Source organism: Netta rufina (assembly GCF_964035555.1).
Source record: "Netta rufina genome assembly, chromosome: 2".
NCBI lineage: Eukaryota > Metazoa > Chordata > Aves > Anseriformes > Anatidae > Netta > Netta rufina.
Genome location: NC_140124.1, coordinates 3448771 through 3474786, shown reverse-complemented (window position 1 = coordinate 3474786; position 26016 = coordinate 3448771). Strand labels below are relative to the sequence as shown.

Genomic DNA, 26016 nt, shown 5'->3' with positions numbered 1-26016 from the left:
AAGCAGGGAGCATCCCTCTCTGATGTGCCTCTGGGAGGAGGCAGTGTGGACAGCTTTCATGCCAGTTCACAATGAATTTCGCTCTAGAGCTGAGCTCCTGTTGAGACATCAGCTGGCAGCTACAGGTCTGATTGCTCCTGGTTAAACACAGCGAGCAAGCAGCTGGGAGCTGTCTGAGCTGTATCACAACTCAAACCGCTCTCATTAGTTCACTGACCCAGGAGTTTGGTTCAATGCTCATGTCCGGGAAACAGCAGCAGATGTTGGGTCACGTTGGGTGTTCCTGGCTTGCAGAGATACTCACATGGCCATTCCCAAAAGGAATTATTCCCATGGGGAACTCAGAAACCTTTATCACTCCTCGGCCAGGCAGGAGCAATGACCGTGCAAAGCTTGGCTTGCTGCTGCCCCTGCCAGCAACCCCTAACCATGGTCAAAAACCTTCAGGGCAAGCTGGCAGGTGGCTCCCAAGCAAGGCAGGAGCACACTTGGGAGCTCAGGATTTGTGTAGAAAGCCTTGAAACTTCAGCTGCGAGCACACGCTGCCAGCTGAGAGCCCCCCCCAGCTCTCTGATGGTGTGTGACAGCATCATTCTCCACACAACGATCAGAAAGAGATTAAAAGGGAAGAAATGGGTGAAAAAGCCTAAGATTTTTGATAGGGAAGGAAATGATTCCTGACTACGTGGTGATAGCAGGAGCAGGCAAAGCAGATTTCCCCATCTCTCTCTGTGGAGCAGCCAGCTCCAGCCCTGCTGTCCCAAGGAGCAAGGCCTGGGGCCTGGCAGGCCGAGGAGCTCCTGGCACAAACACACACAAAAAAATATCTCAGAGGGAAAATCTCAGGCCACGGCCACCCAGAGGAGGTCGTTCACTACAACAGAAGCTGTGCTGATCATCTCAAGCTGCCACAGCTCCCCTCCCCAGCCCAGTAGCTCCCCTTCACCCCCTCAGCTGTAGCGGATTTGCTGTGGGATTAAGGAGACCCCACAACCTCTCTGGGCAGCCTGTTCCTGAGCTCTGCCAGCTTCTTTTTGTCCTTATGCTGCCCACTGTGGCTTGCTGGTGCGTGGAGGCAGCTCCAGGTCCCTCTTCCCTCTCATTCAATCCCCCCTTCAACCATGGAGAGGGGCACAGGGAAATCCCAGCAGTGCTGCGGGCAGGGCAGGAGGAGGAAGCAGCCACTACAAAAACAAGCTCGTATAAGAGCTGAGAAGGTGCTCAGAAGGAAGAAGGACTAACGGGATCCTGTGAGGTCCCTTTCAGCACATGCAAAGCCTCTCCCAGCCCATGTTGGTGGCTGGAAGCGGCCTGGTGAGCTCCACCAGCTCCAGCTCTGCCCAGCGCTGGCTAAGGGCACAGCCTCCCCCGTGTCCTGCAGCCCCACCAGCACCCCAAACACCCCACCTCCTGCTCCTGCCAGCATCACTGTTCTCCTGTTTATTAGCAAAGCTTCAGAAACAGGGTTTTAGCCTCAAACGCCTTCCTCTCTGCCTTAACTTTCCAAGCAGTTACTGCAGGTGGATTAAGTGCCAGAAATGTGTGCGTGCCTGCCTCCAGCCTTCTAGCTAATTAAGCCACTGGATTCTCCTCTCATAAACCATCCGGTCCCTTCCTGAATCCTTCAGGCTGAGAACAAAGCCCCGACGCTCGGAACAGCAGAGCCAATATTTAGCACAAAGAATCCCACTTTGTTCCTTAAAGACTAGCGAGGCAAAAAGAAAAGGAGATGATTTTGCTTTTGACAAATTAGTTCCAGCCTAGCAGGGTGGATTTGCATCCCTGAAGTGATCCTCCTAATGTCTCTGGGGTGTTTTATCTCTGTTTTGCGAATCCCACAGCAAAATCTTCTGGGAGAACCGTAGCATTTGTACAAGCAGGTAGAAAAATGGGCAGGTTCCTTGTATCAGCTGCTTGGCTCGCCTCCCAGCCTGGGCACCCAGCCTTAGCTTGTACACTGGTGCCTCCCAGTGCCTGTAGGAGAGAGAAGCAGAAAGCTGGAGAAATAATGCTTAAAGGCTGTTTAGGTGTTTCGATTTCGGCTTCAAATGCACTTCGCACCTTCAAATCACGCCTGGGGGATCGGGAAATCCTGCGTGAGCGTGGGCAGTGCAGCCAAGGACATGGGAGGGGAACCAGCTGGGTTTAGCACCTTCAACTGCTCCCTCTGACCCCAGCATCCTCAGAGTAAACCAGCCTCAGAGAGAAGCTCCAAAGCAAAAGGAGAAAAATGACCCCATGAGTGAGGTGTGGATCCAGAGCAGCAGCTTCAGCACCAGCATGGGACACTATGGAGGAATTTTGGCTTTTGAATCCAAGCCGGCTTGACTACACTTCCAGCTCTGGAGATACCTCAAGCATCAGAGGTTTCTGTTCCATGACCAGTAAGTTTCGCAAATATTAACAACTTTTACCTGTGCACAGGCCCCTTTACCTTGCCAGGAGTGCCATATTTTGGAAGGATGCTCTAGTTCCAAATCCTAGGCCAGGATCTGCACTTGAACCTCCAGCCGGCCTCATCCAGCAGGCGCACACAAATTTTCGGGGAGCTCATCGTGCCAGGACAGCTGGGCCCTTAGTACTGAGCCAAGGCTCAGCAGGTTGGAGGAGTTGGCACCTCCTAGCAGAAGGCCCCGTGGTTGTTTCGCAGGGTGCATACCGATGAGCACTAATGTATTTCGGAGCTGAACGTTCCACCTAATTGCTTTTTAGTGCTTCCCTACAAGAGCCACGGAGTAAGGGATTTTGTATGTTAATGTCTTGCCTCGCATAATGAAGGAATAAATCTCAGGGCTCCCCAGCTGTACGTCAGGCTATACCGACTGGTGCCCTACATTTTAACGGTCATTACTTCGAGCCTTTCTTACGGCTCTTGCATGAACGAGATTTATCCCAGCTAAGGGAATTCGACACGCTTCCACGTTTTGCTATTCTTATAACTGAAGTAAGAGCAGAAAGCGCTGGCTTTTAAGGGCTCTTTGAGGTTTGCGTGACCATTTCCTTGCCTTACACACACAGTTCTCCAAGGCAGCCTTGAAACAGCATTTCTAGGGCTGGAAAAAGGGGGTAGAAATAATGGGGAGCCACCCAAACTTTTAGCCAAGTCCTCCTGATGGATGAGCCTGAGCCAGCTGTTAAAGAGGGATAAGTCCGAACTCGTGCTCCTCTTCTCTAAGACTGCAATGAGGGGGCACTGCCCCATCTCTTCCCATCGAGGGAAGGGACCTTTCCTGGTCAGTCTGCCCATGGGCAGAGAGGTTAACAGCCCTGGTCTCCAAACATGAGCCACCAACCCTACCTGAAGTGGCTGCAGAGCACAAGCCAATGACATCAGACATTGCAGTAGGGCACACGTACACGGATACCATTCATTGCCCCTCCAAGGTCCTCATTTTTTTGGAGGGGAAACACAGCACTGTAAGCAAGTGAATCGGTCGTATTTTAAAATCTCTTTGTTAAGCCTGTTGGAAAAGAAACGAGAGGTGGAAGAGCACTAAGTATTCCCGTCCCCAGGGAGCTCAAACACACCTTCATTCCCTTTCAACAGGATGCTGCTTCTTTCCAAAAACATTCTCTGAATGTCTCAAGCAGGCATTTATTTGCCAACAACCCTACAAAACCACCTACAAAAGCCACCAGCTGCAGAATAAAGCATCTGAGCTCCTTTGCCTGTGCCAAGACGTGCTTTTAGAGGCAGCCAGCACCCGGCAGAGGCTCTCGGCTGCCCTCACCTCCTACCTACAAGCTCCTGGCCTTGCTGCGAGGGGTTTCGTGCCACTTTTTCTCCCTGCCCTACAACAGCCGAGCTGAGCCGGTCACCCTGAGGAGGCAACGTGTGTGAAAACAGAGCTCAGCTGCTTCTTCTGGCCGCTGTTGCCTTCCCCATTCCCCAGTTTTTACATGCAATTAGGTCACATTTGAAAGACAGCGCACAGCACAAGCCGAGTTACTTTGTTTAAAACAAACCCGTGCATTTCTATCACCTGAGGAGTTGTTTCCTTTTTGGCGCAGGGGCCCTCTGATCCTCCCACCTCCTTTTATCAGTGCCTTCAAAAGAAAAAGGGAGTTATAATTGCTTTCTCCCCTCACCTTAAGAGGGGAAAAAAGGGGGGGGAGTAAGGCTGCTGTTCTTCTCTGCTGGCATCTTGAGAAGGAAAAAAAAAAAAAAAAAAAAAAAAAAAAAGATGCTTTGAGCAACTGTTTATGTACAGGAAGGAAAAAAAAAAACACTCCTAGATTTCAAAAGGCAGAGCAGTTCAGAAGAATAAGGCTTCCCCCCCCAAGTTTTGCTCATTAACGCCTGGTGTCTGCACTGCCTTCCCCTCATTACGGGGCCAGCCACAGGCTTCTCCCTTCCTTTTGTCAGCGCTGCGATGAGCTGCGGCACCGCAACCATCTCGAACCCACTGCTGACACTGCAGTGCCTCGAGCCAGGGGAGGTTCAGGTGGGAAATGAGGAGACATTTCTGCTCAGAAAGAGCAGTCAGAAACTGGGACGGGTTGCCCAGGGAGGTGGTGGCGGCACCATCCCTGGGGGTGTTCAAGGAGAAGTTGGATGTGGTGCTTGGGGACATGGCTTAGTGGTGGCACTGGGGGTAGGAGATGTTGGACCTGATGAGCTTGGAGGTCTCTTCCAACCATAATGATTCTATGATTCTAGAATTTGATGCACAAGCCTGATTTCTTCCAATTTTGTGATTTTTACCCGATTCTTTGGTGTCTGATTAGGCAGGCTCCAAAAATACTCCCTCTGTGAGTCTTGCCCTTCAAAGCATCCCTCTCCCAAAGCCTGGTCGCTGAGACCTGACCCTGTTGTGTTCAGATGGTGGGGATGCGGGACTCAGTCACACATTTCAACAAAGCCTGATGAGGTTGTTTCAAAGGTAGCTGAAACTGGGAAAAATAAAAGTAAAGTCCATGAGGGAAGGGTTAAGGACCATCCCTAGTAGGGATACTCACTAGGCCTAGTTCATTTAACCAACTAGGCTACAAAAAAATCTAGTAACAATCTGCAAAATCCCCATCTCTCTCTGCCAAGCAGCTGGAAAAGGACCTACAGGACTGTGCAGCATCAGACTTCACATAATTCAATGCTCCAAAATGCAAGTTCCGCAGGAAAAGCCTCTCTAATGTGGTCTCAAAGTAAAAAGCAAGATTGCTGAAGCTACAGAGACTATATCACAGCCTGCTGCTTGGAAAAGCAAGTCTCTGTATACATTTTTATAGACATTTGATGCAGCTCAGTCACTCAGACACTCTTATTTTTGAGATATTTCGGACACTGCCACAGGGAACACTCATTTTCATATGCATCAAACAGTTCATCTACCTTGTGTCCAGTGTACCCAGCTATTTCCACGCTACAAACGAAGGTATAAATGAAGGCAACCATTACAAAAAAAGCCATTTATTAGGTATGTACATATATACACGTACATGCAAAATGATTTTATACACATTTACACAGGTTCAATTATTAACACAGTGCAAAAATGTCTAAAAAGGTACCAGCCCACCTTCTATAAACTTAACAGGTCTTTGGGAGAAGAAAAAAAAAAAAAAAAACACACAGAAAATAAACAGTTTCATAAAGTGACTATGCACTGTGAATCTTTTAAATTAATGAAGTTCATTTGTTGCCGATTTCCTTGTGCTATGCTGCTGGGTGAGGAAAAGAATTTCCAAGGGACTTATCTTAAAAACTGACAGTGTTAAGGAGATACAAGTCAAACCACATTAAACAGTTTGAAGTCGAACAAAAAGGGATGGATTCCTGTTTGGGGATTTGATTCAACACCAGAGTAATCCCACGTTATGAGTCAGATTTCATGTACTCAAACTGCAAGTCATTCTTTTTTATTAAATCTTAAAGCACTGAGATCGATGCAAGCTATTCTATTCCTCTTGCTGTTTCACCGGACAAAAAGTTTAATTGTATAAATACCACAGATACAGAAGCCATCCTAAATAATAACACAAAATAAAAACAAACAACGCTTGCTCTTCCTCGCTCCCAAATCACAATCCAGAACTACAAAGTGCACAGATACCAATGCACGCAGATTAATCCACACCGATTCCTTAACACAGGTTGCACACATTACAGAAAAGAAAAAGTTGCAAAGGGATCAAGCAAACAGCAAAGCGGAGCTTTGTCCGTCAGCAGAAGAGACCTTGTTGCATCCTCTGCCTAATCCACAAAGCCAAAAAAAAATTACATGAAGGCAGAATTGTACCAACGGAGTTTGTTCAACAAAGCAATCTCAGGAAAAAAAAAAGAAAGCATTAACCAAAAGCTGATTTTAACCTTTATTGACTCTAATGATGTTAATTACACGAGCTATCTGAACACCTCATTGTACCACTCGCATTGCGGAGCTGCTGCTCACATCACCTGGCACAGAGAGGTGGTTGCTTTAGGATAAAGCAGTCGAATACTCAGGGAGCATCAGGATCATTGCTCTTTCTTCCCATCAGCTAAATAAAAGGCTGAGGAACACAAAGCACATCATGGTTCACTGCCCCCCCTGCTGTCAATGCTCTGTGCATTTAGTTTTGTTCTGGTTTTCCTGACTTGTAACCCAACATCACGGCTTAATTTCCTGCAGCCTCCAATCAGACAGAAAGAGAACCTTGACAAGTAAAACCGGGACTGAACTGTACAGAAACTTAAAGCTTGACAGCACTAAAACTCCCACATCTGCGGGGTCATCTGGGTGTCTTAATGAGAATGCGTGAGTCCTGGCTTCATTCATCCACTTACCACCAGTTTTGTGCCAGAGTGAACGACAGGCAATCCATTTTAATCCACTCCTCTAGAACGGAACAGCATTACCTCATGGCACAGAGCTCCAGCTGTTTTCGTAACTGGCTGGCTAAAACATTCCTCCATCACTTCTACTAAGCTATTCCTCACGGTTTAAAGGACCTCATTACATAATTGTTACAGTAAATGGGGTAAGCATGAGTTGGAAGAGAAATGCCTCTATTTTATTACTGGAAAAAGCTCTGGAACCAAGTCTCTGGATGTCCTAGAAACTGTCCAGGCTATAACAGGCTGCAGTTAGATGCATCCCAGAAGTGCTTCCAAGGCCACACATTTTTGGTCTAGCAGTCCACTGATACTTGCTATGTTTGCATCTTGAGATTTCAGGAAATCATAACAAAATTATTTTCTTGCATCTCGGTAAGTATTTCTGCAAACTCAGAAAGACAACTCTGCATCGTGTTAACCTCCTTGCAACCACTAGAGGTAGAGACTACACGAGAGAAAAATAAGTCTTTGGTGAGAGACTGTTGGTGAAGGAAATGAGGTCATCAGAAAAAAAATAAAAAAATAAAGAAATCTAGGACCATACTGGGACAATAACACACCTACAGCTCCCTACATCATCTCAGTTTGAGTCTTTACAATCCTTCGGGGACAGCTGCATCAAAATGATATGCATTTTTTAAACACAAGCAGCCTAAAGTATTCGTATACGTGCTACAATGCCCATATGCACCTCGGTATATCACTTACAAGAATACCCAGTGCAGCAGAGGTTAAGAAATTCAGCTCCTAAGTACTATATTCAAAAGTGCACACTCATAAATTCTTCTTAGGGTAAGAACTCAACACCGTTAGCTAAAGGTGTTTTATATAATAAAGAGAACCTGCTCTTGCTCTCCATTACTGGAGATGGCTTTCCATTCACCAGCTATTCGTTTTTCTAAAGGTGAAGGTGTCGGTGGCCTGCCATAAGTAGGCTTGGAAGATTTATTATCTGTACAGACCAAGCAAACACGGAACCGCCCTTACAGTAAGGGTGACCTTAACTGGGGAAATAAAGGCCGCCTGAGCTGAAAGGGCACTAATATCCCCTTGGTTTATTTTATGCTGCCCCAAGCATATTTGTAATTAACCAACAAGCATGTACTTTAAAATGCGCTGTATAGCCAGGAAATATTTAAAACCTGTATTTTTTTTAAAGGAAGCCACAGCCTTCTCTTTTCATTGAAAACCCAGAAAAAATATCCTGAACCTCACCCTAACATTTTTTTCCCATTAATAACGGACTCGTCTAACTATGGCAAACTACTCCTTTACTTACACTTACCAAGAGTCTACAGACAGAAGTGTTACCCACCACTTTATCTTCTCCTTATAATACAATTTTAGGATTTTCTGAAGCATTTCCACGCCAAGACATCGACCTGCTAAACTGTTACAGAGCCAGTATGACAAATGGCAGAATGCTGTCTAGGTGGTAGCAGTCAAGGAGTAAGAGCTGGTTTTAAAGTGAACCTCCATCGCTGACGACACCTAACGAAATCTACCATGCACAATCACCACATGCCATGTTGAATACAGTTAAATTCTTCACTGTGTGTTTGACATTGCTACATGGATCCCACTTCGTTTCAGGTTGCTTTGAGACATCCTCCTCGCAATAACCACTGTCACAAGGCTTTAAAAAAAATACTCCAAGCTATTTTTGCCCCTTTTAATACAAAAAATGAGCCGTAAAAAGAGAATAGCAAACCCACAGTCTTTTTCATACTCCATAGTCAGGCTGTTTCTCCATGAGTTGCCTTGTCAGTATCTGGTAGGAAGACAGAGATGCCACTCCTATGTGAAAGGCTATTTGCCAGACGTTCCGCAATCCGTACAAGTAAACGTTGCATGAACAGACCAAGAAAAAGAGTATAAATGTCTTCACTTTCCTCGTCGAGCTGTAGAATAGGTACAAGTAACACTACAAAAGGACAAGAGAGAGATCATTAGCATTAAAGTATGTATATGGAAGACCAGAGTTATACATACACATATATACAGGCAAGCTGGGGACTGCTGGCACATCCACGCCTCTCGGACATACCAACCATTGCCATGACCACTAAGAATTTCAAAGCTTTCCTCCTGCTCCCATCCTGAAAGGTTCTCCAGGAACAGCAGCCTCAGTCCAGCACCTACTGGCTAAGTGTAGGCAGCAAACGAAGCCTGTCAGCACACTCTGCATCCCTCCTGCCCACGCCAGCCTGGACTAAAAGCCAGCTTTCAAACCCACCTGTGATTCTTGCAAGGCAAAGGCTCAGAGGCGGGAAACAAGCAAACCCCAAACTGTTGCTGCTGGATTTGCTCTAGGGGTAAGTAAAGGACTACATTCTCTAGACTTGACTTGGCAGCAAGAGCATCATTTCTGCCAACACAGGGCTCAAAAGTGTTTTGGGGCTTTTTGTATTTTTATACTCGAAACCAGCTGGAACCCACTTGCTAAGCAAGTGTGAAGAGCAACAAGCCTTGCAGGAGAGAACTAAAAACTTCACAAATTGCTGGCAGAAGAGCTACTTTTTCTAAGTCAGGCAGTAACAGATCAGGCTTTCTCACTTAAGGTCACAGCTTCCAACTGTGCCGATGACACAAGTAGATACCATAAAGTAGAAAGCACTTCACATTTGAGCTCAATTTATGCACGAGCATTTTGTGAAGATGACTGCTACAGATCAAAAGGATACGGAAGAACACTTTTTTTTTTTTTTAAAGCTTCTTTAGCTTCAGGTGCTAACTGGAATAAAGCAGGACAGAGCCTTTCTGTGTGATGACTGACTCGCATCCAGTTTTCAGATCCCGATTATTATCTCCATTTTAAAGCTCTGCCACTAGCACAGGTGTAAAAAGGCTGAAAGACACTCAATTGTCTATTACGATATGACAAATAGCATCATTACCAGTTTTAAATATCACAGATGAACAGAAGCCTTCAGATAGCTATCCCCAAATTTGGTTGGCCAAAGGCAACAGCACTAAAAACACATTGTATCATGTTATGCTCTGTCAATTAGCATCCTAACTATAGCAGCTTCCTGTGACAACAGGCTAAAAATGGAAGATTTTGCAAACAGCAGATTTCCCTGAAACCTAAAGGTTGTGGACCACTGCATTAGGCATTTAAGAAACCTTTCAGGAAGAACCTGTTTGGAGCATATATCATTTTCCTCATTCAAACTCTTCTGCATAAGGAGGTAAGAGAAAATAATCCATTGGGGAAAAAAAAGAAAATCTAAGGAAGTTGGGAACTGTATTTGTCCCAAGACTTAAAAATAACTTTTCATGTAAATTAGAAGACTTTCAGTGGTGGTGTTATTCTATATGTGATTTGTCTTTTACAGTGGTTATGCTACAAAAGCCCATCACTAGGTCAGAAAGACAACATGTCAATCACTTTGGGAAGAGAGGCATCTTTGGGCTAGCACTTCTTTATCACACTCAGCTCCATTTGGCATGCCACAGCATGGAAACACTGAAAAGCCTAAAACTTCAATTTGACAAGGTTAAGTTGTGCCCTTAATTATATTTGTGCCACTTCACTGGAGCACCTTTGTGGAATTGGCTAGATAGGATGCTAAAAAACAAGTTGTTCCTCTGCTTAGCTGAAAATGGGTTTGTGTTGTAACTCATAATGTCAAAACTCAGAAAGCATTAAGTTAACGTACCTGAAAAACACAGGCTAGAAAAGGTAGAAAAAAGGCTATCACATTTCCAATTACTTCATGGTCCTCCTGTTTGGATAAAACAACAAACAAGGAATTAAATAAACTACATTTTATTTTATTTTTTTAGCAAGTACTACTTGATATTTTGGAATACTGTATATCATCAAGTACCCCTCATCATAATTTCTGTTAATTGACTGGAACAGTATCGAACAGCAGCAAGATCACTACCATTCAACAAGACACCAAGAACTGAGGCTTATGTAACAATAAATAACTAAATAATGATTATTATAAACAGATAAATAAAACTGTGAGACCCTGCAAGAAACTTTTTTTCCTCTTTTCAAAGTTGTTTACAGTTACATATTTAACAAAAATTACATAGAAGCATCTAGAACAAAATACAAGACAAATAATAATAATATATCCAGCCAGCCTAGCAAGATTACAACATTTCTCCAAATTCCAGTGTCACCAGAAAAAAAGTAGAATGCAACATGCTTGAATATACAACAAAACACTCGCTCTAGAAGGTAAGCAATCAGAACTGTACGGTTCCTGGACAAACAAAAGTTTTTATGGAGAGATGTATGGTCTGCTATGAAGCAGAAAAGCCATCCCTCATCTGGTTACTGCATTAACTCTCCTCCTTCATCTCATTTTCAGGTTTCAACCCAACCAGGATTACCTGAAATGAATGCTCTGCTAGATGAACTCCTCGAATGAGATTCAAAGCCCCACACATGATGTTCAGAACAAGGGACAGGATCCCCAGGGGAGTCACACGTTGCATTCTGTAAGTAGGGACTTAAAAAAAAAAAAAAAAAAAAAAAAAAAAGAGAGAGAGAGTGAAAAGAGAGCCATTAGTAAAAGTTAGCACTACAACTTCAAACATTTCAACATAAAGCAACTCAGATCAGCTTATCTGGGTTTTCCAAACCTTTCATGCTTGTTCCGGAGAAGACCAATTATGAATAGAACCACATTTGTTGTTGCATTACACTGCTCAATTTTTTTGACATCTAAAAAAATATACGACAGCTCTGGAGCACTTTTTAAACAGGTTAAGTAATAGAATTTGTTCTTGAACTATTTAGCATCGATTTCTTCTTTTGTGCTGCATATAGGTATTTTTCAACTCTTTATTACAGCAGATTAACAGAACTGACCATTCTTCATGGGTCAGTAGAAAAATCAGAGGCTTTAAGCACTCAAAGGGATGGTAAAAACCTTAGATTTCTGGCACATGTAACAGCAAGAGACCAATTTGTTTCCCCCTCAACTGGTAACCACACACTTCTCCCCACAGACAATTTGAGGGTTTAATCCAGCACAGGGAAATCCAGTTTCTCCTGCATCATTTCCATACCACACTTGGTGCCCTAATTAAGCCGTTGCCACAATGTAATATAAAACTGTACCAAGACCAAGGATTTAGATGCCTTGCTGCAGGAATAGTTACTGGGGCAGTTCTCAGGATGACACAAACTGCTGGAGCCAGTCTCCAAGGCAGACTGACAAATCACAATCAAAACTGGGGCCTATGGATTGGATTCTGAAATTTTGGGCCTTTGAGACACATTTTACAGCCCGCTACAGTTTCTTTCATCCCCTTTCTGCCCACATCTCACAGGTAGGGAACTACCTGTCTCACCTCCTCTGCTACTAGCATTTGTTTGAACACCCAAACACCATTTCCTCAGGACAGCCTAATTGATACGTACCTAGCTAAGGCCAAAGCAATTATTATTGATTTGTATTTAAGTTTGCAATTTGCCACTTCTAATTAAGAGTTTGGTTGTCCAAAAGCTCGCCTATTTTTCAACCTAGCTAGTGCAACAATAGATACAACACCTTTATCCTCACCTACATTTATTTCTTGCCATATTCTATCAGTGGCTCACCACCAATAGAGCTCTTTCAGCATAACAATAATAATGGCAATTTGCACCTCAGGCATCAAATCCAGGTCCTCTCCTGCACCAACAGAAGATACAGGACAGAACGGATGAGCCCTCAAGAAGCTTCCCCAGTCTCATGATTTTCTGTCCCCTGACCAGCTGTAGAAAGCTCCTGACGAGGAGATAAACTATGCAAAACAGAGATCAACTCTGGTTTTGCTTCAGAGCTAGGTGAAATACCCGTACCTACTTGAGCATTGCACTACTACTGCACAGTTCAAAAAGGAAAACACTTGTGTCTCCTCCTTTAAGAGGGATTTTGATAGATGAATGTGAAAAAGCTTGGTGCCAAATTAATGTAGGGATATAAATCCTCTTTTATAAATGTCTTTGTAATTAATTTCGCTGGCACGCACTCATACCTCCGTAATTTCATCCCGAAAGCTGCTGCAAAGGGAACTGTATTAATCTCATTTGCAATATGTCACATTATTTAGTATTACTGTGTATTATTGTCATGCACATTTTCACGTAAATAAATGGTGCAAGAAACCCGATCATTTAAAGGCAATTTTGCTTTTCTGCTATACAGGGAAATTTTAAATCCAAGCAACACGCTGAACAGAAGCTGTACCAACATGTTTGTTTTTATACTGACAGCAGCATTCAGTTTCCTATTATTTTTGATAAATTAAATAGCGTTGCAGCTATGTATTTCTCTCTCATGGAAATTTCCTGATAAAGACTACCATTTCTTCTTCCCGAATTGCTAAGATTCGCTTCAGAGGCAGGCTGTGTCTCTCAGACAGAGAGAAATCATCCAGTACAAGTGTCGTTCACTGCACAGGATCTTGCAAACTACACGCATCAAGAGTTTCCAGAGCCCAGTGAAGAACAAGGGGGAATATATTGCTTCTGCAGGCTGAAGACAAGAGCATGAAATATTATTTAAAAGTGACATTTTTGTCCACTAGGATAAAAAGAATTGCTTTCACAGACGCAGGGGAGATTACAGTATCTAGTTGCTCAGGGCTCACAGTCTGTGAAAACTGATCTTTAAATTGTTTGCTGGGGAGTTTTGTTTCTGCTGGATCTTCCTGAGGTTTAATCCACGAACTGCAAATTGCACAGAGCAAGAGAAATGGGTACTGCTAGAACAAGATTATTACAATTCTGTGTGCAGATTCAATCATGTTTTCATAAAAACACTTTAATACTAGAATTGTTTATTACACGAAATAAGAGAACAAGAGACCATAAGCTCTGTTAGCCCAGAACAGCAGTTTTGCACACGCACACACACACAATTAAATGCTAGCTGGGATTCAAACTGATCCGACTGTTCAGTAGAAAAGTCGGGCACTTCAGAGTACAAGAACTGTACAGAGGTATTCTGGGCACCGTGGATTATCCAGCACCCAGAAAAATGCATCTGCAGGTTTCAACAGGTGTAGAACAATTCTGTGAAAACACACTCGAACAATGAAGACGAGGAAATTTGTAAGAGATTTTCTGAGCAGAAGCCTCTGGCTATTTAACTGGCTGACATCAGTGCCAGTGCCATACTCCATTCTGTCTCTTCAAGGATCTGACAATGACTCACTTACACAAAGCTCCAGATAAAGACAGCACCGGGAGTGAAAAGATGAAATCAGATTCAAGCACTTTAAAAATAAAATGCGAGCAACTGAAAAACAGAGATGTAAGAAGAGGTTATCAAATCTTCAAAAAACATCTTGAAAAGGACTCTGAAGTACTCCCCGTGTGCCTCCAAAAGACTAAGAACATTCATCAAGGGGAGCACAATGCTGCATAATTTAATAGCCTGCTTACTAGACAAATAGTACAAGTTGTTCTTCCATTTCTTATAGCCAGTTCTGAGGAGAACTCTCCCTCTACGCAGAAAGCTACTTCCATTTCACTTTTCTTTTATATACACAGCCCACTGCCTTCCAAAGCTTTACCAGATAGCCTAGATTGGGGCACAAGGTTAAGCTTTTGCAACAAAAGCTGAGGCTGTGGAGATGTTGAGCAAGGATACGGTGTTAGTGTCTTTCTAGGAAGAACTGGGCTGGATTTCGTTAACAAATGGAGTAATAAAAGGAAGATAGAATGAAAAAATGAAAAAATTTCTTGTTTCTATATATACACTTGACAATGACAAAACTGCCCTGACTTTTCAGACTCCTTTCATACTAAAAAGAAGAGGAGCCAGGGGATGTGCTCACACAGCTGAACAAACAGGAGCGGGTTACATCCACGTGAGGAGACTGATGTTTTGATCAGTCCAGGATTTCTCGTCCGTACAGAATGCAGACGTGATTAAGTTCTGCTCTCCTGGAACCACTTCAACATATGCTCAGTAAGACTCCTGTATTGCAGAGCTGCAATATAAATAACAGTAATAAGGCAACAGACACTATGCACACAGCTAAACTTAGAGCAGCTAAGTGGGATTCAGCAGCTCGGTGGTGATGAGAGGAGAGAGGAACAAACCAGGCAAGCTGACTCCAGCTGATGGAAACAGATGACCATAAACACAGCCCTTAAAATAAAGATGGAACAATTTGTTTGAGTATTTGGGTTAGAACAGAGAGAAAAAAAGAAGCCAGAAACACAAGCAAGATGGAAAATAAAAGAAAGTAATTAGGAAGATGGGGAAAACTGAAAACATATTTCTGATCTGTAGACACAGACTAGCTAGCAAATGTTCACTGGCACTGAAAATGTTCACACTAGTGCAAAGAATTTCTAAGCCCTGCCACACCATGAAAATATTTAACCTCCAAGCGTGGTTTGGAGGCACACTTTCAAGTCTGACTTGTAAATCAAATGTTTTCTATTTTTAATTCTTCCTGGTCACTGATCCTTTTCATTTTACCTTAAAATACCTTTGTCAAATTAGATTCCAGCTCATCCATCAGAAACATTAAGACCAAGCAAGTAGAATTTAATTTTGTTAATGCTTCATAAGCCAAGAGCAACGAAAGAAGAAGAAATACAAGCTCATGGTACCCCAGCAGCTGCATTTAAACTGCAATGCTAATAGGATTAAAATCATTTTATTTTGCAAAGGAAGTAGGCAGGACTTTGACTACGCAACTGAAACACAAACAAGACACCAACTTCAGAGAAAATTAGGTAGAGGGTAGCACTTTTAAAAGGAAGAAAAATATCAGCTTTTGCTACAGAAAGTTCCTGTGCCAAGCCTCTACACATTGTTTGTGCAGACACATCTTCCAAAAACTTTGGTCAAACGCACTGAATTTTAAAGAACAGGGTAAAAGCAGAAAGTGCAGGTGGGAGAACAACCCAAGGTGGGAAGTATGAGAGTTCTGCCCTCAGCTCAAACACATTCTTCTGATCTTTTCTTTCCTCAGGGCTGAAGTAACTCAACGAGTCTGTAATTACATATCTTCTATCTGAGTCTGCAACAGCCGGTGAAATACTGGAGCTGCTTCTGCCAAATCAAATTTAACAATCAGCGACTTTAAAAGCAGGATACTTTCACATGCAAAATGCCAAGCCCGGTTATAACTGATTGCCCATGTGGAGCAGCTTATCTAAAATTGGGGAAAAAATGCACTACCCTGAATACTTAACGCATACCTGCTACAATCCAAAGCCCACACGCTCTTCAATGTGGCAGAAAGGCAGCCTTTTCTCCCCCCAGGTTTTGTATACATTATCCCTATTTCTCAGTGTAGAAGGAACAACTGCTGCTGTACGCTTTCATATATGCTTCGCTGTCCTTTGCGGTTAGGTTTAGGAAGTCTGCTGTCACCTGTGCAGAGTAGCAACTTACCAACCTCCACATGAACTTCTGCGTGCCCACCGTTAGCCAGCCCGTTCATCAGCTCCGCGTCCTCCAGCTTCAGCTCAACCGGGGGCTGGAACTTCATCTCCTCCTCAACCTTCTCCCAGTTCACCTTCGCTCCAGAGCCACTCGTACAGTTGAAATGCCATTTTACTTTCTGAATGACGTTATCTGAAACGTTATAAAAACACACTTCTATTAGCTCTGCAGAATTTAAGGTCATTATTCCTCAAATCACTACATTCTTTGCTTTTTGGATTTTTTTTAATTACTTCTCTCATTTCTTTTCTTACTAGTTTCAGGTATAAAGGTCTACTGTGGGTTAACAAATAAAGGACCTTCCTTGGTATTTTATATCACACCTAATCCCCTCAGGATGCTCTAAATAACCCACCTCAACATCCTGCCTGCAGAGGACTGAAGATGTAACACATTTTCAACTACCCATGAACTAGCATGAGGCCTGAATCAAGTAAATCCACTTCATGTTTTAATAATGCCAAGGATTAGGGATTTTTCGGCACACAGAAAAATTAATTCAACCCATATTCAAGTTATGAAACAGTTCTGAGTGGCAGAGGCAATTGCAGTGACTACACCAAACTCCGAGCCACAGATTTAGGTACAGATCAACCTGCTCTGCCTCTCACACTTTACATTTAAAACCATTCATAAGTGAGTCCCTTTTCACGAATGTGGCTGCAGGTTTGACAGGAGTTACCACAGCACCGAGACAAAACTGAGAATGTGTCTGAGGAAGAACTGCCCACACACCCAGAGCTGAAGGACCAAGCCAAGGATACTGCTGCTTCCTATTTAACTGTGCAAAGACATGGGCAAATTTCACATGCTTTGGCAAATAAAATCCTCTAACATTAATTTTGCTAAGACATCCTATAATTAAGATCCAGATCCTTAAAGTATTGCTATGCTAGAAGACTTGCATAGATTGAGCACAGCTCTACTGCATATGATACATATGGAATAGCTTAAGCGTGAGTTTAGAGACCACACAGGACCTGGATGTCGTGCTGGAATACCTGGAGCCATGAGCATTCATTAAAGTAAAATATAGGATTTTTCAGTAAGTCAGCTTGCTATAATGATCTGTAACTACCAGGCAAAAGGTCAAGATCTTACGTATCAAGTGCATCTTCGATCCCAACACAAGAAAATCATGCAGCTTTAGGTAGACTCAGGAACAAAATATGGTACGACATTAAAAATGAGAAAAATGCGTTATCTTTAAAAAGAAGCATCATGGAATTAAAAGAGGCTCAAAATTCTTAATCGAGTTAAAAAAGGAATAATTTGGATCTCAGCATAAAATTACACCTGGAATGTACCCAGAAACAAACATAAGATGGCTGCATAATGCACTTTCCTTGGGGATTTTTCAATCTTTTAAGCGCGGGCTTAACGATATTACAGAGATCTGGGTAGAAATGTGCTAACCTACTCCAGTATCTTATCCTTTCCCAAAATAGAGTTTCTCACTGCAAGAGAATCGTGTTTTTCAAAAGGTGTGAGGTTCAGCAGAGCATCTGCTGCTTAGCAGAAAAAAACAACATTTATATCAGGTTAAAAAAGAAACACTAGGCATGATTATGAAGTACTATATGAATCTAAATCATGCCAGAAGTAAATCTGTCCCTAATAATCTATTTTGTTTCTCTTTTTCCTTGTACCCATCTGTCTCCACCTGTCAATTTTTTTTTTTAATTAAGTTATAAAGTGTTTGAGATGTGGATTTCTTTTTCTTCTGTGCTTGTTTATTAACCACCACAGCGTTTTGCTCATCTGTTACAGGGGCTCTCAGGAACCAGAGGAACAATAATCTAATAGTTTAATGCAGTTACAAGACTCCCTCCTCCTCCTACACAAGCATGCAAAGGCACACACACGGGCATTTTTATGATCAGGCTTTGGCCAGGAGACATTGCTTAACAAAAAAAAAGTATCAGACAAGATATTCTTATTAGAGAACAAAGCTACAAACCAAATTCCAGAAAAGCATACGGTCTGGAAGCTAAACTGATGCTCGTTGTATCATAGGAAGCAGCAAATTCCCACTGAAGCTCTTCCAGGAAGCAAAACGCCATGATGGTTGAGTAATTGCTGGAACAGATCGCCATGCAGGCAATATCCCCAGAAGAAAGGAAACTGAAATATACGTAAAAAAAGAAAAAAAGTAGTATCAGCATACAAAGGTAGGAGGGTCATGCTGAAGGTGAGAAGTAAACTGTGCTTTCTATCGAAACAAAATGTACAGACTGCACTGACTGGAAGAGCAGACTAAAAAAAAATGTGTAGGTCCTGCAGCCCCTGCCAATCCATCACCCACTGCAACTCCTTCGGCAGGCCTGAGCATACTGAAGAACAAAACACCAATATTTTTGTAATTGCAACATCAGTAAAACCGAGGGCATTACTTTCCCAGACCGGCCTTAAATCAGACTAATAACAAAAGAGGGGGCCAGAAAACAGCAGAGGGAAGGAGGTTTACAAAGCACAGTGGTGTTCCACGAACAGGAACAAGCAAGCTTTTCACAGGAAGCAGGCAGAGGTACTCCTTGTGCCCCTCGAACACCACGACGTTGTACTAACAGCAAGAGGTATGGATCATCTTGCACAAAACCAAGGACACTTTTACTGCCATGTCACCTATAGCAAAGTAAGAGGATTTTGCATCAGAGGCACCATAATAAAAATTCTCATCCTAAAGGGTCCCTCTAACACAAAAGCCGTATTTATACAGAGGTTTCTACCCACAGATGCGCCAAAACCTACTAAGAAACTTAACGGGGAAAGAATGAGGAAATCTTTTCTTACAGGCTAGTAATTTGTTAGCAGTATTTCAGCATAAAGACTGCATTTTGGAGCTGAACAGTTACACTTTCTGTATTACCCCTCTTCTGCTGTTTCACCTTGCTTCTCCCAAGCAGCAGGTGGTAAGAGAAGAGGAAATGGCCTTAAGTTGCACCAGGGGAGGTTTAGGTTGGATATTAAGAAAAGCTTCTTCGCTGAAAGGGTTGTGAGGCATGAGAACAGGCTGCTCAGGGAAGTGGTTGAGTCACCATCCCTGGAGGTGTTCAAAAGACGTGCAGATGTAGAGCTTAGGGACAGGGTTTAGTGGTGGACTTGTCAGTGCTATGTTAACAGTTGGACCAGATGATCTTGGAGGGCTTTTCCAACCTAAATGATTCTGTGCTTCTATGGTTCTGTTCTATTCTATTTCATCCCTCTCACAGAGAAATATTTGTGGTTTCTATTTTATCACAGTTTCTATTTATTCATTAAACTGTGTACTTGGGATTTATGGCTCTGATGAGCTCTGTGACTGCCTAATTAGTCTGCGTGTGTTCCCTAAACTCCCTTTGTCCCCAGCTCGAGCTAAGAATCAACACCATGCCTGAGTAAAACTACTTTTCCCCATTTGCCAACTATTTATAGTCTTTTTGCCACGTATCTGTTTGCACTCTTCTCATTTCAGAGCCAGACACGTAACTACTTTTGTAGAGACTAAAGAAGATTAAAAGCAGCAGAACACATTACTGTCAGAGGGCGTAAGTTCAATGTGAAGGAGAAGGAATTAAAATGCTAATCTCTGCTTTCCCCAAGTCATTCGGTGCAAGTTTATAGATCTTATTCCTCCAATCACTCTCCCCAAAAATGGATGCGGTGACCCTGAGCTAGAACTGTAAGTTCTCTTACATTTGCTAATCAGGTATGGAGTCACAAGGTAAAACACAGTTTTATAACTACACAGGACTGAATAGGAAATAAAATGTTCCTCTCTGAAAAGAACCTTAATTTCTTATAGTAAAGACTAGCAGATTCTTTTCCAAAAAATAAAAGCAGAAATTTATCATCTTTCCACAGTTACAGGCCACTGTCAAGAACGAATCAGTTCTGTGCTGACCAGAATAAGACCTGTAGGAGCCCAGGGGGTTTCATATTCCCTACTGAGAGCAAGCATCACGAAGATCTGATTGTCACTGAAGAAAGGTGTCTGGGCTCAGTTTTAGACAGAACTACTGAATTCCGAGGCACTCGGGCTCAGAAGATATTTAGAGAAGTTCCACCTCCTCCAATTGCCACTACTAACAAGTATTGCCCATTGAGCTGAATGCATTTAGTACAAAAAATAACAACAACTGAAATGAGCAATTCTTAGCAGATGCTTACCTAAACTGAGACAGGGCTGTGTGGCTCTGGTACTGACTAAAATGTCGCAAAATACGGCTAGGGGTTTGCAAATCTATGATAGGATTTCCTGTGGGAGTTAGGCACTGTAGAAGACACCTAATCCTTGACGTACAGATCCTCAGAACAACCATCTAAAGAATCCAAGTCAGAAAGCAACCGACAGAAGCAGTGACTTACTGGATGCTAAGGTCACGTCCTTTCGCTGTGCCTCGACTTGGGTACCGGGCCAGAATCGAGGACAACGCCTTTAATCTTTTCCTGCATTCCAGAAAGTCCTGGTTGAAATGAAAATCTGTGGAGGCTGAGAGGGGAAGCCCGTCCCTCACCCGCACCACGCAGGCAAAGAAGATCATGGACATTCTCCGCTGGAGTACTCATGAGGACAACCTGAAAACGAAACATGGCTTTAGGTTAACAATCCACCTCGGTTATTTACCAGCCAATACACAAGCCTGAAACATCTCAAGGTTGGAGTTTATTCACCACTGCTGCTGACCAACACCTTGTGTACAACCTCTGCCACTGGAAGACAGACAAACCACCCCCAAAGATCAGAGCTGAATCCCTCTGCTGCCTCTCTCAGACAAAAAGGTGAGGCCGGGGATCTGCCAGAAAGCTACCTGTCTGAGAACTTCCACTATTTTCCCTCCTTCTGCTTTACCTCAGTACCAGAAATGCTGAGTAAACTTCTTACGAGTATTTATGGAAAGCAGCTCACTCCCACAGACACTCTGCAGCCTCGGTAAGTCTCCAGTTGCATTAGCCTTGCAGATCAGGCCTGATTTTCCAGCGTAACACAGAAATAGATTTTAAAAAATGGCTATAGCCCATCAGGCTCTTTTTACAGAAGCAATTATGGCTAAATATAGAATACACGTTGCTCTCTTACTCTTTGGCAGGTCACCATCTCCCACAAAAAGTTATTATTACTGGGATTTACCTGGTACATTCACATCACACAAGAGATCTGTCCTTCGGACACACCACGAGGAGTCAGCACAAGATGTTAGAGGACTAACACAGCTCACGTTGTCTCTGGAAGATAAACCATAACGAGCAGTTTAGATAACTCACTAATGACCCTTATCTGTACCAATATGTAAAACCTGCCTGCAGTGGGTGAACCTAACCGAAGGAGTATTTTGCCCCAAGGAAAACAAACAACTCATTTCCTTAACCCAGACATCAGTTGCTAGAGGCACTCAAAGGCACTCAGATCACCTCCTCTGAAATGATATGCAAAGTATTTCTGCTGCCCTAATCACCGCCTTTAAAGTGCTGTAAACCAACAGCTCCAACTCAGCAGACAGGCAGTGATTACCACAAACTCTAAAGGAAAAAAAAAAAAAAACACAAACATTTAATCTGCTTCAGGCAAACAACATAAATGAAGCATTAGACAAAACAAACCACTGTGAAGTCTAACTTTTGATAGAGGGTTGCTGTAAGCAGCCCTGTATCAAGAATCACTGCCAACGCTCCAAGATGGTTTAAAACGTGTCTCACTGTCAAGTGCTTTTGCTATCTAAGAAGGTAAGAGAGCAAAGTCCCCTCCAGTTCAGCCCTTCATCATCTCCCTCGCCCATAGAGTTTGTTGGATGTCTCACAGGAGCTGAGTTCTCACCACGAGCTGCACCAAGAGGGTGTCAGTTCTGCTCCACAGGCATCACTTCCACATAACTTGCAAAAAATTAGCAATTTCAGACCAGAACCCCTTTACCAAAGGTGGCTGGCATTTGCCAGCATGTTAAAGGAACTAATGCTTGTCCGGAGAACAGGCAGAAATCATAACAAGTCATTTCCTTAAAAAGCAAATTAAAACTACTTATCTATCTATCTATCAAATGTTCTCATTTACCTTTCAGAAAGGTCCAGAAAACAACCAGGAAAATTGAAACAAATTTAGAAAACAAAGACATTTGCTCTAATATATCTACCCTACAAAATGACTCAACTCACTGTGCCACTAACAAGAGTTTAAGATAAAAAATGCACATATACACCCCTCACTACGGACATCACCACCTGCAGTTAGCTGCATGGAAAGGCACACAACTCCCCAGGGTGTACAAAACTTCATGCTTCAGGGCTAAAGGCTCGCACCAAGCATCAGCACACCCCTCCAAGAGGTTCTGTACTCTCCTGGGAGAGAGCAGGGTATCAGTCTCCACCAGGAGACTTCCAAACCGAAAGCCAGACCGAGTCAGTGCCCCTTACTAGGAGAGCAGAGCCCTAAAACATCCTGCCACGGCTGTGTTCATCCCAAAAGGCTGTGTTTATTTCTGGCTCTAAATCCGTGTGTTTTTACCTTTGATGTCTAAGGAATAAGGCTCACACAGTCAAGCTGTAGGTGCACATGGGACATGTATCTTACGTGCCTTTTGGTTTGGTGAAAATAGGTGAATGCACAGAACAGAAGGGCCACAAACATCCCCAAGAGATTGTAAGGTGATGCAGTGACTCAAACCTTCAGATGTCTGAGAGCAGGGGTGAGCACAACCCCAGGGGAAATCACCTGGGGACACGTTCACCGATCTGCTTCTCACAGAGCTCCGTTTGCACAGCAACCGCCCTGCTCCCCAACAAAGCAAAAAGGGAGTAGGGCGGTTGCTGTGCAAACATTAAAAAGAGTTTTTCAGCAATTCAGGGGTTTATCTGAAGTGTAACATAAGTGCAGCTGAAAGAGGTGAGAGCCATAGGAGAAGGCAAAACCTACAAATAAATTAATGCAGCTGCTTCACCTGTCTTCTCATCACCAACAGCTGCCACTCAGGCTCACCCAACTCTCCTCTCCTCTCCAGTTCCCCCAGCACACCTGCTCTGGCACAGCACCACAACCACCTTTATTTGTTTTTCACCACAGCCTCATTCCTCGCACACCAGAGGTGTTCTGTGCCCACGGCAACAAGTTACTAACACACCTCAAATATTTAACTACTCGCAAGCAGTTTTGCCACGCCACCTGTAAGGGAACACACAGAATCGTGGCATCAGCTGGGCTGGAAAAGACCTCCAAGATCTCTAAGATCACCAAGTCCCATCACTAAACCCATCCCAATTGCTTGCCCACCCTCTCCGTGAAGAAAATGCTGTTACAACTTACCAGACCGAGCATAACCAGGGAAATCTGATCCTGCTCTTGAAGCCTGACCTGCCCTTTCCTCCTCTGGTCTCTCTGTCTGCGTGTGACTCGCTGCCTAAAGTATCTGCAACGGCCTTTACGTGGCAGGCCTTTGAACTCAGGTCCCGAACTCTGACAACGTCCTCAGGTCTTTTGATTAATTACGCATCAAAACTTCCGGTACTCCAATTAGTAACCCCCTGCCTCAACTTCTGTGCTGGCAAGCAAGGCTCTGAGCAAATGTAAACCCCTACGTAGGTGAGGGAGGGGATTACGTTTAAAATGCTGTTCTTTAAGAAATGATTTTTATCCAACCATCAAAAGCAGTTTCCTTTTAAGAATGGCACAGCACTAGCAGGGAACACCTCGCTACCAGCTCCTCTCTCGAGGAATTTGTTCCCTCTCCCTGGTCAGAATTTCCCCTTTCTCTAAGGGCAGCACAGAGGTCAGGTTCAAACCTAACACCGTGCAACTGTTTTGTCAAGGTCTGATCTTACTGCAGAAAGCTTTAGTGGGTGTTACCATAACCCAAGAGGCTCCCAAAGCAGTCTGAAAAGTTGTTTTTGTACACGATGGCTCGATACGTGGTAGCAACCTACTGCACCAAACGTCCCTTTCCTCAGCCGGATCCGAGTCAGAGGGAGCTAGAAGTGGGATGACAGAACGTGAAAGAGACTCGAATTCCCTCAGTCAAACATGAAACATGGAAAAGAGCTGCAGCTCCATGTTGATTTGAGCCTCACCTAACAGGAAAAGGAATTTAGGAATGGTTTAAAAGGGGGATGAAAGCCAGTTGCTACTAATTTTCAGGATCACAAGGTGGATTTTCTCCTTTTCTCACATTTATAGAGGCAAAACTGAAATCCAGTCAAATTTCTCATATTTTAAGACTGCAGTAAGTATATCTCTGTGCCCCTTCTGTCCCTCACCACTCACACCAGTGCTGTCCAGCTTCCTGAAATCACAGACCTGCACTGCAACAAGCACCATGCTCAGACTAAATCTCTCCAGATTGAGCAGTGAACAAAAAAATCACCTTAAAGCACAGTATCGTAACTTTTAAAATGTCATTTGTGGACATTAAGAGCCTTCAGGCCACTAAGAAGCCCCCAGGTTCTGTAGTCATCACCAAGGGGAAGTTCAGAGCCTTCCAGCACCAACAGCCTGCTCAGACACAGGGCTATCAATATCACAAACACCACGTGTCACACGGAGCTCAAAGCCCAACGTTCAGCTCCCCCTGCCCCAGCAGGGCCACCCCGAGCTGGTTCCCAGTCCCACATCCACCTCTGGGAGCTGGGCCCAGTGCTCCAGGTGTGACCCCACTGGTGCAGAAAGGACAGAAAGGGTCCCCTCCTTGTCCTGCTGGGGACACCTTGACTTATGCAGCCCCGGACACCGTTGACCTTCCTTGCAGCGAGCACATTTGGTGCCCACCAGGAACATACACACCCACCCCTCAACAACCTGAGGTCTCCTAAAAAACAGTCTCTGTACTTCCAGCAGCTCACAAGCCTTCAGACTCCTTCCCACCCCACTCCATTCACCACATTATGTACGTCCAGCTCAACTTCTCCTCATTAGGGGTCCCCAGAGCCCCCCAAGCATCCCTCTTCACACCCTTCCAACACCCCAGACACCTGAAAGCCACCCCACAAGGGCCCTCCCATACTGACAAGTCCCACACACCCCCCCTCAAACACCCCCACACCTCCAAACCTCACCCCACCCCACAACCTCTCCAACCCACCTCCAGGCATCCCCAGCCCACCTCAAGCCTTCCTCAGCGCCCCAAGCTCCCTCCCCTCACACCCCTCCACAACCCCACACCTCACTTCCCTCCCAAGCAAGCCCCAAAACCCCATATCTCCCTCACCTCCCCCTCTACCCTCCCAAAACCCCCCAAAAACCTCAGTTTCCCCCCACAGCACCCTCCAGGCCCCCTGCTCACCCCCAAGCCCCCTCAGGGCTCCCTCAGCCCCCCCAAACCCCACACCCACACCACAGCCCCCCCCCATACACCCTCCCCCTCCCCCTCACCCCCTCACGCTTCCCAACCCCCGCGGGCACCCTCAAAACCCCTCCCCGGGGCTCAGCAGGGGATGAAGATGAAGAAGAGGAGGAGGAGGAAGAGGAGGAGGGAGAGGAGCAGGGCCCCGGGGCCGCCGCTCACCTCACCCCGGCCGCCCCGCTCCCTTCCGCCCACAGAGACGGCGGCCAGAGCGGCCGCGGCGCGGGGCACGACGGGAGCGTGGAGGCCGCCGGGCGCCGCGCGGGGGGGGGGGAGCGCGGGAGGACCGGGGCTGAGCAGGCTGTGGGGGGTAGACTTGGCGGCCCTGCAGTGCCCCGCCTCAGTGTGGGGAGAGATGTGAGGGGAAAGCGGTGATAAAAAAGCATGTTGGTTGCATAGCGAGGAGTGAGAAATGAAGCTAAACGCACCTTTATAGAATCATCGAGTCGCAGAATCATTAGGGTTGGAAAAGCCCTCC

General features: G+C 44.4%; 1 protein-coding gene across 3 annotated transcripts; it reads right to left on the bottom strand.

The window, feature by feature from the left end:
- Positions 1 to 5391: 5391 nt before the first annotated feature.
- On the bottom strand, positions 5392 to 25737 carry SEC22C (SEC22 homolog C, vesicle trafficking protein). Of its 3 annotated transcripts, none has more exons than XM_084282693.1 (8): positions 25701 to 25737; positions 21347 to 21441; positions 20584 to 20793; positions 18197 to 18360; positions 16186 to 16368; positions 11168 to 11286; positions 10477 to 10542; positions 5392 to 8738 (listed from the first exon to the last, which is right to left on the bottom strand). In XM_084282693.1, the coding sequence occupies exons 3-8, from the start codon at positions 20763 to 20765 to the stop codon at positions 8538 to 8540; spliced, it is 915 nt and encodes a 304-aa protein (XP_084138819.1). In that variant the 5' UTR covers positions 20766 to 20793; positions 21347 to 21441; positions 25701 to 25737; the 3' UTR covers positions 5392 to 8537. The 3 variants fall into 3 exon arrangements, with proteins under 3 accessions (XP_084138819.1, XP_084138821.1, XP_084138820.1); XM_084282695.1 differs by having other exon boundaries at positions 25706 to 25718; XM_084282694.1 differs by lacking the exon at positions 25701 to 25737 and adding an exon at positions 25598 to 25698.
- Between the last annotated feature and the right edge of the window lie 279 nt (positions 25738 to 26016).